Source organism: Neopsephotus bourkii, unplaced genomic scaffold, assembly GCF_033783945.1.
Source record: "Neopsephotus bourkii isolate Nb327-2 ecotype Australia unplaced genomic scaffold, CSIRO-AGI_Nbou_v1 NB_266, whole genome shotgun sequence".
Taxonomy (NCBI): domain Eukaryota; kingdom Metazoa; phylum Chordata; class Aves; order Psittaciformes; family Psittacidae; genus Neopsephotus; species Neopsephotus bourkii.
Genome location: NW_026900775.1, coordinates 1,572,359 through 1,584,978, shown reverse-complemented (window position 1 = coordinate 1,584,978; position 12,620 = coordinate 1,572,359). Strand labels below are relative to the sequence as shown.

Genomic DNA, 12,620 nt, shown 5'->3' with positions numbered 1-12,620 from the left:
CGTTGATACACGGATGTAGTTTAGAGCAACTTGCTTACCTTGGTAATGTTCCAGATAACTCTGTGGCAGTCTCCCTGAAAGACACAAAGGGAGGAAAACTTAGCTTCTGTTTAAAGAAGTTATAAAATTTTAAAGACCTTTATACTGCCTGTACTTTTATGAGTGCAGACACATACAGCTTTATACACAAATACGTCACTTGTGGATTTGATGTCCACATGATCATATACAAAAGAATGTGAGAAGCAGATGATGGAATGTGATTTAAGGATTTCATCAGAATAAAGTTCTCAAGAATTCAATTACTCATTTTTTAGGGCATAACATTATCACTACTACAAATGCCAGCACTGCATGATCCAACATAGCCAAAACGTAGCAGTGCGCCAATTTTCTAGTAGAAAAAGTTCCTTTTTTTCAGTACTACAGCAAAAGCAAGATACTAGACAGATACATAACCATGTCATGACTGAAAAGAATATCATGTTAAGGTTAAATCTTCTTATGCTTGGTTTTAGGCAATAACTATTTTCCAAATAAGAGATTCCTGATCCAATCTTCTTGTCTGAATCTATTTTGAAGGTTTGCAATCTGTTTGAGGGAAACAAATTGCAAAAGAAAAAGATAGTGAAAATGGGCATGTCACATTAAAGAACAATTAAATACATTATCATTACATATGTACATAGCCCTTAAAATACACCCTAGATCTAGCACCACTGTATCCTTGTTCCCCTTCCCAGCACATTTACTTGGATCCAAATATCAGGAAAACAGCTGGACAGCCCCATTTCTTCTTTCTCTCCTATGCGTAAGACCTAAAGAAAACCAGCAAGGTGGTATTAAGGGAGTTTGCTGTCCTAGACTTGAGCAGAATTCCGTCTCATTTTACATGTTGCTCATTCAGTTACAAACTCTTTGTCCTATGCTTAAGTCTGCTGCATACAAGACAGCTGGCTAGTTCATGCCCTATTTGCTTCAGTGTTTGAGATCTAAACAGCAAATTTTCCCATTTGTGGCTTTGAACTTGTGGTATGGGACAAATCTCCACACAATCTCTTCTCCTTATTTACAGCAGAGGAAGATCTTTCCATCCACGTCTTTTTTGAGGGGTCCTGGTGGTAATCAAGACAGGTCTCCAAATCTTCCTTGCCTTAACAATTTCCAAAGCCATGGATCTTGTGATGAAGTATGGAACCAAGCCTACACATTTGTATTGTGAGGGTATAAACCTTATACCCTTACAGACTGAACCCCTAAGCCTAATTTTTTTTCTAAATCAAAAGGGGGAAAGAAAAAGACAAAAAGAAAGACATTTTTGGAGGCTCTTGCAGAGCTTCACCATGTTCTGAAGACACTTTTTTTAATGCAGTATCTACGGAGATATCATATTAGACTTACAGTAATTCAGAGCTCCTATAAGGGTCTGGGGTTTTTTATTTATTAATTTTTTTTTTTTTTTTAAATTGAGTACCCCACAGTGACACCCGGGCTCTTTCCTTAATGGTTACACTGGCAATTATAGACTCCATTACAGTGTCAGAGAAGATAAAATGGTCCCTCTAAGCACGCAGGGCTTTGCATTTTCATTGAGTCTCTATCTTCAAGGTGTGCAGTTTGCTGGTCACAGAAGGTTGCCTTAAACCTCCCAGTGTTTTGCTTCAAAAGGCACAGATCAGAACCGTGCTCAGTAGTTGCAAAGAGGAATAAGCAAAAAAATAGAAAGGCATTTCACACCCTTTTCTTGCACACACCATTCAGTGACAGACCAGGAGACATTTAAGCCTCTCTCAGAAGAGCCTGTTCCCACCCCAGCAAAAAGGCAGACAGGTACGTATTTAGCTGTGCCTGTGATGAACAAAGTCCATGATATAAATGACATCAAAGGTGAGAGCCAGGAGCAAGAGGAAGGGAATGTAAAGAGATAAGAAAATGAAATTATAGTGGAGCATACAGATTTAGTTTCTATGGGGTAATTTGGTACAGCTATACACTTTAGGTTATTTTATTTTCATTAAACTCCTGCACATTGGTATCACACCACCTTCCCAAGCCCTACTCATGACTTACACAGTTCAAAGGATTAATAAGATATTTTTTTGTAACCTATCAAAGAACTGGATCACTGAATGGTTCCAACAGTCAGGAAATTTTCCACCACTAATCACAGGCATCATCTCCTTTCAGTAAAAATAAAATGGGGGGGGGGGGGGGAAGAAAAGGCATTTTGATGAAAATGCTTTTTCTGGGGGAAGAACCTGGACTAAAAAGTCAAGCTGAGCGTTTCCTTTTTAGTTTTTCTAAAGGGACTCCCTACCCTTTAGCTACCTATTATCACTCTAATAACAGAACAGCACAAACCTTATTGCTTTAGGGTATGGGAGCGCAACTGATAAAATAGCAGTTGCTCATCCAGCTTAAAGAGACAAGCAGGCAAATCGCGGGTGGGTACTACAGGAAGCATCAAGCAGCAGCAGAAGCTAGGTTTAAAAGAGGACGTTAAACTGGAAACACACTGCCAGCTTCTGAGCAGAGAAGTGAGTGATTACTGCATCTAGGTTCCTAAAGATTTTCATTTCTGTTAAATAACCCTCTCTACAAGAGATGCTGGCGTTATAAAAACAATTATTAAATAGTCGATACAGTGATGAAGAAACCACCCTGAATGTGATCAGAATGTTAAACAAAGATCCTGCAAGACCTTTAGCGTATACATTTTTCATGTAATTAATCGTGCTGCCAGTTTCACATTTGGTTGGATCAAATTCCAATTTTAAACAAAAATACGTAAGGGAATGATTTCTGAAATACAGATCAAACTTAAACTCCCAAACTCACAAGTAAAAGGGAAGTCTGATTACTTCCCAACTACCCAAAGATTTCACTGTTACTCATCAACTCAGCAAACGTTTAAACTATTACAAAAAAAACCCAAACCCTTTAGATTATAACTATAATATAATTTTCCTAGAAAACAACCACGATTTTCTCTGCAATGTCACTGAAAATAAAGTGGTACACGGGATGCTGAAGATGGTTAATGTCCACTGTAAGTGTCCTATAAATATCAGGAATTTAAACACTGCGCTATAAATATATTTCATGGGAGTTTAAAAAAGAAAATCTTATGGAGCAAATTACTCATCAAGAAAACCCTTAAAGTTTATTTAAAGATAATGGATACTCATTCTGCAGTATTTCAAGAAACTGAAGCTAGACTTATACAACCAATTTTCAGAACCCTAGTACTCCCAAATGACACATACAATAAATATAACTCATCATTTACTGTATCTACAGAAATTATTATTTTTCTTGGATGAAAACAAGAGAAGGATAATACTATTTTTTCTTTTGATAAAACCAAGAAGCAGATAATTCTCAAAGGTAAACTGAATATAAGACCATTTATTTTCCTGTCCAGCCTGTGATATGAATGGATGACCGTGAAAAAGGGTGAAGATGTGAACCCAAATGCATCATCAGGGCTGCCCCTGAATTCCACCAAAACCTGTGACAAGGCAAATGGGATAAGCTAATGCACAACAACATTAAGGACAGGAGAGGACTAGGCTAAAACCCTAGAAAAGGTATTACGTGGAGGATGACATTACAAAGTGCAGTTGCAGCATTTCTAGGACGGTCATTTACAACTTCCCATTTTGTGTTCAGTGGTGCAGGATGGATCTGGGGCGGGGTGGTATGTACCTATGGAAGATGAAAGTGCTGTTGAAGCCAGGAGGGTGGTAGGTGGGAGCTCTGTATCCAAAACCCTAACCCTAACCCTAACCCTCTCAGATGTGGCCTTCCAAATACATCAAACTGGAGGTTTACTAATAATTCACTAGACCTGTGAGGAGCTTTGACCTACCGGAAAGGCTCTGCACGCTCCATAGAGGACTTCATAGTTATGCTCAAAACCCAGGAAGCCAATGCTGGTGAACCAAGTAATCAAGCACCACACACGCATTTTGGCATTTCTCTCCTCAGGCTAAGAAATCCTTCCTGTAGGATCGGAGTAGGATGTGTACCAAAGCAAAAAAGTATAAATATTTTAGTCAAACCTCATAGCAAAGTGGAAGTGGGAAGATCTGCATAACGATCAGCAAACAGACTTTATTGCCCATTAGTTTTGTTTAAAGAAAGTTGTTCAGGAAAAGTCTCAAGAATATTTGGAAAGTGTTGTGTTTGTATTAAATGTTTTGTTCACTGAGAAATCATATGGTGCTCTTCCCTCAGAGGCTGACTGGCAGCTGTTGTTACCCACCTACGCCCATGGTTTTGCACAACACAGCTCTGAGGTTTAACTGTGAATCTTTTTTGTCCAATTTAACAGTCTGTGCTGTGCATCTGCAGAAGTGTAAACTGAGGCACAAGAAACAGGGCAGGGGTTTAAAGGACAACGGAGATCCTCTTGTGCATAATCTGCTAGATGCATGCCAGGAAACCTAGCAAGTACTGAGTTCAAACCATGCGAGTCAAGGCTCTGCTCAGAAACAATTTTTTTCTTTGCAGGATCATGACCCTTAGTGATATAGAAAGCCTTAGGTCTCCACCAAGAACACTTTTTGTTGTGAACAGGGAAGCATATGGATTCAAGCTATGCAATCTGTCAGGGTGATGGGGAAAATGCAGAAAGGAAGGCAGCGACACATTCCTGCAAGTGTGTCACTGTTCTTCCTTTTTCCATCTCATGCTTTGGGGAGAGGTAAGGCCCGCCTACGGCACACAGGGCAAGTAAGGATAAGGACATAAGGATAAGAGCGAAGCTGAAGAAGGAATCGGTATGGTATTAAGAAAACAGCACAAATGCAATCAGAACACCCCCCCCGCCAAGATGCAGAATATGGGAGACTTCCAGCTTGTGAAGAGAAGCATCCAAACCCTAAGGTCATGGTTCTATCCATCAGAGCCAACAGTCATCATTTCAGCCAGGGAGGTAAGAAGGTAGTGTCTTCTCCAGGGCAAGTGACCATGACCCCTTTGATTCCCTAGGATGTGTAGCAGCAGCTCTATCATTTACACTCATTTTCCATGAAGCACAAAAGAAACCCAAATGTTAAGCTGATATTTCTGGTTTGGATGAAATGTCCAACCCTTTACTAACCATAGTCCTACACCTGCTACAAGCATTATTCATACCAAAGGGATGTATTTGTGAACAGAAATAAGTACAAGTTGAAAGAGAAATTAGGTATCTAGGAGGATCATTTGAAAAGTTATGTATTTTTCCATTAACATCCAATGTGGGCATAACTCTGTATGCCAAGCATGCTGACAAGGTGGGTGTAACAAACTGTGAAAATGTTGATAACTAGGAAGTTCTATCTTGAAGTATTTCCTAATGTTGCATAACCATGAGTTGTTCCTTGTTTTGCCCTGCTGGCAAATGTGGCTTGACCACTATTTCCTGGTCCTGCCTACACACAGACAGGGAACAGTGACCATACCACCAGCTCTCTATGCTACACTCAGCAACACAAGAAGATCGGGTAAGAGAGTGGTCTGAACCATATGGTTGAGCAACACTTCTCAGCTACAGCATTTATGGCTCCTGTGACAACTAGCTCAATGGGATACATCCCATTAATTCCCATGTTTTTAAACTAGTCCCTCAATAAACAGCTTTTTTAATTGTAGGGGTTCTGTGCACACACTATCTTTCACTGCATGGACTTGCACCACTGATGTGGTAAGAGAAAAGACTTCTACTGGCTGCCAGGATAAAGCAGAACTAAAGCAAGTTTACAAAGGGAAAAGAAGTATTTTCCATTTAAAGTGGGGGAGCACAGTTGAAGAGGAACACTAAGTTAGCTTTAAAAGGAAGGCTGCATCAGGAGGAATATAATTACATAGCTGGAATTTCACCAGGACTTGGGAGTCAATGTCTCTTGCAGAAGAGTGCCATGGGATTTTTAATGACCACAAATGGTTTCAAGACATTGATTTCACATTTCAGTTGAAAAATGGCACCTCCAAAGACACATTGTTGTCTCTGCTCCCCCTAAAACCACATGGGGGTCTATGTCAGAGTTAACTTGAAAGAATTAATAGCATGTATTGAAATGGCATTGTGAGACACAAGAGTTCACCAGTAGGAAATTACATTGTTCTCAGCTTTGTTAGACTGTAGCAAAACAAACAAGCTACATTTGGATAAAATGGGGTTTAAATTGTGAATTCAATTTTGCCATGACTAATTTGATGGATTTCACAGGTTTTTTCTCTGTATCACATGCTTTTAACGTATCTTTTTTTTTAAGAATTGTTCCCTCTGACCAGTAGAGCCAAAACGGTAGAAAACAAATTAATTTCTCTTTAAAATTAAGGTATTAAAAATGTGAAGATTTCACACTGATACTTTTGTGAGCGTTTTATCTTTCACACAGTAAGGAGCAAATAAATACATTGTCGTTTTAAAACTTCACACAACGCTTAGCTAGCTAACAAGGATCATACATTTGCAGCAGAAATACTGCATAAACAGCCTCTGAATGTGCTATTTAAATACAAGCTAAATACTCCTCTTTTTTTTAGGAAGTGATGTAACAAGTTCATATGTAAAAATCTATTTCTATACAAGCTGACATTCTGCAAGATTAGCTGACTGAGATAAAGGACATGAGCAAACATGTTTGCTGTTTTCTCTTATGAGTATTTTTAAAAGTTGCATTTCTCACTATTCCTCAATTTGCTGCTTCTGAATTTTTCATTCCTCCTCAGCTAAGGAGGAAAGAAACCCCTGTGTATGCAGTGATAAGCGCCTGCCACCAAAACAGTGTAAGTCCACTGTACATCTCGTATACAAATAATACCCCAAATAAAACATGCTCCTATCATTGTGGCTGTTTAATATACCTCATAAAAAATCAAGTTTCAATTTGAACACCTCCCCCCTAACATCTCTGATGACAGCAATAGTGTAACCTACAAATTCAAGCATAATTAGGCCAGAATCCTCACTCCTTGCAATTTACCTGCAAAGCCCAGCTAAGATCTTGGCCTCCTGTCTAAGTACGCCCCAAGGCCGTCAGATGAAAGCTCCTCTCTCTTACATCATCTGCTGTGGTATTAAAGGGCAAGATAAAGATGAGCAGGTAGAACCACCACAGCAGTGTGTCCATGTTACAGATTGTTAATAGGGCCATAGATAGGATAAGGTTTAGCCAGAGAATTAGGAGAGAATTACCAGGGTATAGAGAAGAAATGCAAGAAGGTTCGACTTTGGTGCTTAGCTCCAAGGTCAGCCCCTGCCACTGTGGATGCGCAGATGCGGCTGGCACGGGGACTGCTGATGCCGTGTGTTTTCTCAGGGAACTGCTGCATTTTGAAAGTTAATGACTCAGAAGTGAGGGAAGGAAGCACCATGGGTACCGAATTTGTCTCTCTGGGGCACAGCAAGCAGCAGGAGGAACATGTGGGAGAATCTGCTGCGGTACCAACTCCTACATCTTCACCCGGTTAGTGCAAGGAGAGAACAAAGTGATGCACAGGCTCCTGCCTCAGGGAGGTGTATGAGCTCAGTGGGAGGAAAATACCCTCTGTCTCTCTCCAAAATAAGAAAGATCACCCAGAACAGAGCAGACAGACCTCCCCATATGCTACTGTAACCTCTGTGGGCAGAAAGTTTTGCACATTTGGCATCCGAGTTACCTGTAGCTCATGCTACCATTTCCATTGATTACAATTTAAACTTTACCACAGTCTCTTCTCCACAGTGCAGAAGGAAGGAGGGGAATCAGACCTTAAGTCTCAAAGGTAATTTGAGGTCAAACTCAGTTGTACAAATAAAGAACTGAATGAGAACTCTGGGCCACGAGTTAACTCTGCAGAAGAACCACAGAATGGTTCGGGTCAGAAGGGACCTTAAAGCTCATCCAGCTCCAGCCCCTGCCATGGGCATGAACACTTGCCACTAGACCAGGCTTCCCCAAGCCCCTGTGTCCAACCTGCCCTTGAACAGTGCCAGGGATTGGGCAGCCACAGCTTCTCTGGGCAGTGTGCTCCAGTGCCTCACTACTCTCACAGTAAAGAATGGATTCCTAATGTCTGATCTAAATCTACCCTCTTTCAGTTTAAAACCCTTACCTCTTGTCTACTCACTACACTCTGTGACAAGGAGTATCTCCCCATCTTTCCTCTAGACACCCTTCAAGTACTGGATGGCTGCTCTAAGGTCTCCCCAAGGACTTCTCTAGGCTAAACAACCCCAAGAAGTCACATCTTCACACAGTGCATAAAGTTATATGAGTAAAACCGAAATCTGTCCTTATTTGTCTTTTAATCCAACTGCTGAAATAGTTAATGCCTTTCTCTAGTGGCTGATCAAGGATAAAATCACTGCTTAGCTCCTTTCCTTATGATCCAAAAGAAACAACGTCAGGCTGAAACATAGCATGGAATAGGAAAAATGCAGCAAGGACTCTGAACAGGCCTGCCAGGCAGCGGTCTGTGTCCCATTACCTGCATCTCTAAACAGCCCTTATTTCCATAAATACTGCAGTATCTCCTGGAGTATCTCAGTGCAAGCCACAACAGATGTTGTATGCTTTTATTTCTTCATTCTTGTTCATCTGTTACTTTCTGCCTTGTTTTTAACTCCCTCTTTCCACCTTCCTGTCCACAGATCAGAACTGCTTGAAAAACAGTCAAGCCATGCTCTTACTGGTCCCTTTACCAGTGCCCACAATTAGAAGAACAGGAGAAGAAAGGAGATTAAGATTGAATTCACTGCCTTACTTCTGACCTTAAAAGGATAGGCTAAGTTTGTTTTTGACAGCGCTAGGCAGAGAGAATAAATCTGAGCTGGCCACCTCAGGAAGCTGAAGTACACAAGTACCACCATTCTCTAATGAGTCCACTAATGTTACTGAACAATATATAGATGGTGGTGTGATATTATTATATGAAGTGCTTTAAGGTTTAAGTCACCAGTGATGTAAATCTGCAAGCAAGCCCTTTTCTCTCCAATCACATCCAAACCAAGAGATGTTAAGATAGTTCTTTAATGGCAAAAACTATTAGGCTGCAATATATAGCAGGTACATCTATTAATCATCAGACCATTTATGTTCTGTAATTCTACCACAGTTAAGTAACATGGACTACTAAGTACCTGAATCGGCTATTAGCAAGCATTCCTGCTCATTAAAACTCACTTATTTAGACTTTAGCAATGGTAAATGTAACCAGCCCTGGAGGAGTGTCACAGTGCTTGGAAATGGCACATTAAGCTTCATTTACCCAGCTACACTCACAGGCAGAGGGGGAAGGGGAAAATACACTGACGTCCACAAGGAAGCTCAGAAGCTTTTTGAAGCTGCATTAAGAAAATGACAAATCTTACAAAGAGAGCCATAAAGCTTCCTCAAGTACAGCAGTTCTGCAATGAGCTATTTATCATAGTTTGTTGAAAAGACTCCTACGTTTGATACTATTGGACTGTGAGAGCTGATTATTAAATGTAATTACAGAAGTAGCACAGAAATAATAGTTTATTGCAGAGCATGAGCAACACTGTATTAACAAAGAGGAGTGGGGAACATGTTCAGCATCTGGAATCGTATCATTAGCTTTTCCGGGAACACATACACAAATGTATACACATTTAATTCCACATTAGCTTCTACTAACCAAAATTATCCTTCAAGAATTTCTGAGCAGGGTCAACACATCCATCTAGAGTTGCAATGAGAAAACAGTAGCCAAAGTGGATTGCTATTTGGGTTTCAGCTTTTATTCCTCTTCTACTTAACACAGATTTATTAAAAAACACCCACTGCCTGCTGTCAAGAAATACTGCTCACATTGGCTTATTAGCAACCTTATAATAGATCTTTTTTTTTGCTATGGTGCTGCCATTTGAAGCGAACATTTAGAACATGCTGGTTATCAGATCCTCCATGCAGTAAACCTTTTGCAGGAACAAGTTTTAATTTCTGATTGCTACCTGCAAGAAGCATTTAACATCTATTATACGTGCTTCTTTGCGTGCTTGTTTGTGTATCTAACCATGCATTTTACCTCTTTTTGCTGCAGCTAATTTCACCCGATTCCTCAATGCCTCTTTGCACCCCCAGAAATCTGCCACTCACTTCTTGTGCATCATTGCTCTCTGTGAACAGTTCTTTCCCAAATCCTTCTTTACTGCTTTGGAGTAAGTATACACTCTCTTCCCAAACTGCAAAGCCAAACAAACTTAGGAGTACAGCTCCTTACAACTGGGGCTATTGTTTGTGCCAGGAAGCAGGGCAAAACCACAACCCTATCCTATAGCAGTCTAAAAGATCATTTCTGTTCCACAAAGTTTAGGTGGAATCAACTCTGCTCCTGGTCTAAGACCAAAACATTTTGCAAAATGATGGTTTGGAAGGCAGGCATTCATTGACAGATGGATTTTATTTAATTTGGGGTAAAATGAACAGCTTAAAACAGGTTGGGAACATTGGAGAGGGTCCTGGCATATCAAAGCAAAAATTGAAGGACTCTGAATTACTCAAGAGATGCAGAAATTACCATCTCAAGAACATGCATGCATTCATCCATAATACGGTGCAAACTGACCCTCACTCTTTCAGCAATGATCTACTTTACAGTAGGAAATACAACCAGCAGTTTTGAAGCTCAACAGCCTACTTTAAGCATCTGTGTTCCCTCTTTAGTTCACTATGTAACAACAGCTTAATGTTTTATAGGCAGAATTGCACCCAAAAGCAAGAGCTGTGTGCATGCATCTGGGAAACAAAAAAAGGCTGTAAATCAGGTACAAAGAGAAGTTAGAGTCTACCTTTAGGCATTCGCTTCCTTAGATTTTGTGCAGAGAAGCATTTTTGCATGGGCTAAGACTCATGGGTTACATTTTTGAGGGGTCTGAATCTAAAAAACTCGTAAGTAGATTGCTAGCAAAGATTTTCAGCCCTGCCGCAAAATTCTTGGGTGCTTAGTGCTGATTATATTGAGATTCTTAAAGCAAAGAAAAGAAATAGAAATCCCTCTAGCCATCTATCTGCACCAGTAGATACACACTCGTATTTGAGAAAATCTCTCCTGGTCACATCCCATCATTGCTGTAAGAGAAAACAAGTTTTCCTTTTGAAGGTTTTTGACTTGTTTGGAGCAGATAAATCACTGCAGCAGCACTTTCCAAGTGACAATTATCTTGCCATAATAGCCATAAAAATAAAATAAAATCAACAAGGATAGAATCCAAAGTAGGAGACCTGAATTATACATAAGTGTATTCATAAAACTACACCTCTGCTCAAAGTTGCTCCGTACATTACACATATGCCAGGATCTCTTAATCTGCTGCTGATGTGCTGCATATTGCAGTCGTGTGCAATTACAGTTAACTATAATTAAGAACAATTACAGCTTTTATTTCTCCACTTGTTCTTTAAAAAGCACAGTTGTAGTAAAACTTTTTTCCCCTCTTTTTTTTTTTAAGGTGAATATAATTATACATCCCTATAACATCTCCAATAATTAGTTTGACACAAGTTTCTTCTGGAACAGTTTTCATTTTAACTGTCAGATCTGCCATCTATAGTCAATAGAACACATTGTAAAAAAAATTCTATCATTAACCTTTTTTCACCCCATAAATCTGCAGAAGAACTTGAAGAAACTGAAGAATTCATTGTTTAAATATGCAAAGGCCAAATTCAACTAAGAGCCCTTCCCCAGCAACACATTTTTAATCACAATGAAACATTATTATTATTATTATTGTTATTGTACCAGCTAACTGTAACAATAATAAATTAAACCTGAGTATAAAAGATATTTGATATCTCTCTATATTTTATAGGCTACTTTCCAGCTCTATTCTCATAAAAGAATCTCTCTACTGTATCTTTGTTTAGAATCTACCCGTGATTACTAACCATGCAGACTGCAGGGAAAAGTAATTAAGTTTAATAGAAGCCACCCTCATTTTTGAAGCTGCCCTCAATTTAAACCATAGAAGGAGAGTAATTAAATTTAATGTGTGCCACAGCTTTTAAATGAAGATATGGCATGTAAAATTCACTCTGTAAAGCATCTTTTTCAAAGTGTTGTGATGCAAAAAGATAGCAAACTACTACCACCAAGTTTGCTAAGTTTTCTTTCTGGCCATCTTGTCCAAAGGGTGAGGCCTTTAAGGAGGTTTTAAGGTGAGATTAAGAACAGTGAAATCTAAATCACAGGAATTGGGAAGCCTGGAGTAGGATCACTGAGCTGTTTCTTTATCCATCCTTTACCCACGTCATCTCTTTGGCTTAAGTTTAGAGGGAGCTCTTGCAATAGGGTCCATCTTTTACATGTTTTTAACAGATATAACAGGTTTCTGACTACAGCACAAATCTCTGCGGCAGACAGGGTTCGCCAAGAAGAGCCTCCCCCAGAGCAGCTCAACTAAGCAAGGACTAACAAAATACATTTCAAACCATAGCCACAAATCTCCCGTGTATATCTTCAGTCTTCAAATCATGAGAAGAAACAATACAGTGTAATTACTGAAAGTCCAGTTATTTTCCCTAGCAACTTCCTCACAACTTTTACACAGAAATACAAATTACAAACCAGGGCTAATGAAAACATTTCACCTTTACAAAGATGAACTTAATCAATAAGGAGGG

At 39.6% G+C, this 12,620-nt stretch overlaps 1 protein-coding gene across 2 annotated transcripts in view; it reads right to left on the bottom strand.

The window, feature by feature from the left end:
* CELF2 (CUGBP Elav-like family member 2) overlaps positions 1–12,620 on the bottom strand; it is a 456,675-nt gene that overhangs the window by 310,151 nt on the left and 133,904 nt on the right. For both annotated transcript variants that reach the window (XM_061346212.1, XM_061346209.1), the window contains exon 2: positions 39–74. Coding sequence is in view for 1 of the 2 variants with exons in the window: in XM_061346209.1 (XP_061202193.1) it covers positions 39–74 (36 nt within the window). In the remaining variant the exon portion in view is untranslated. The remainder of the gene's footprint in view (positions 1–38; positions 75–12,620) is intronic.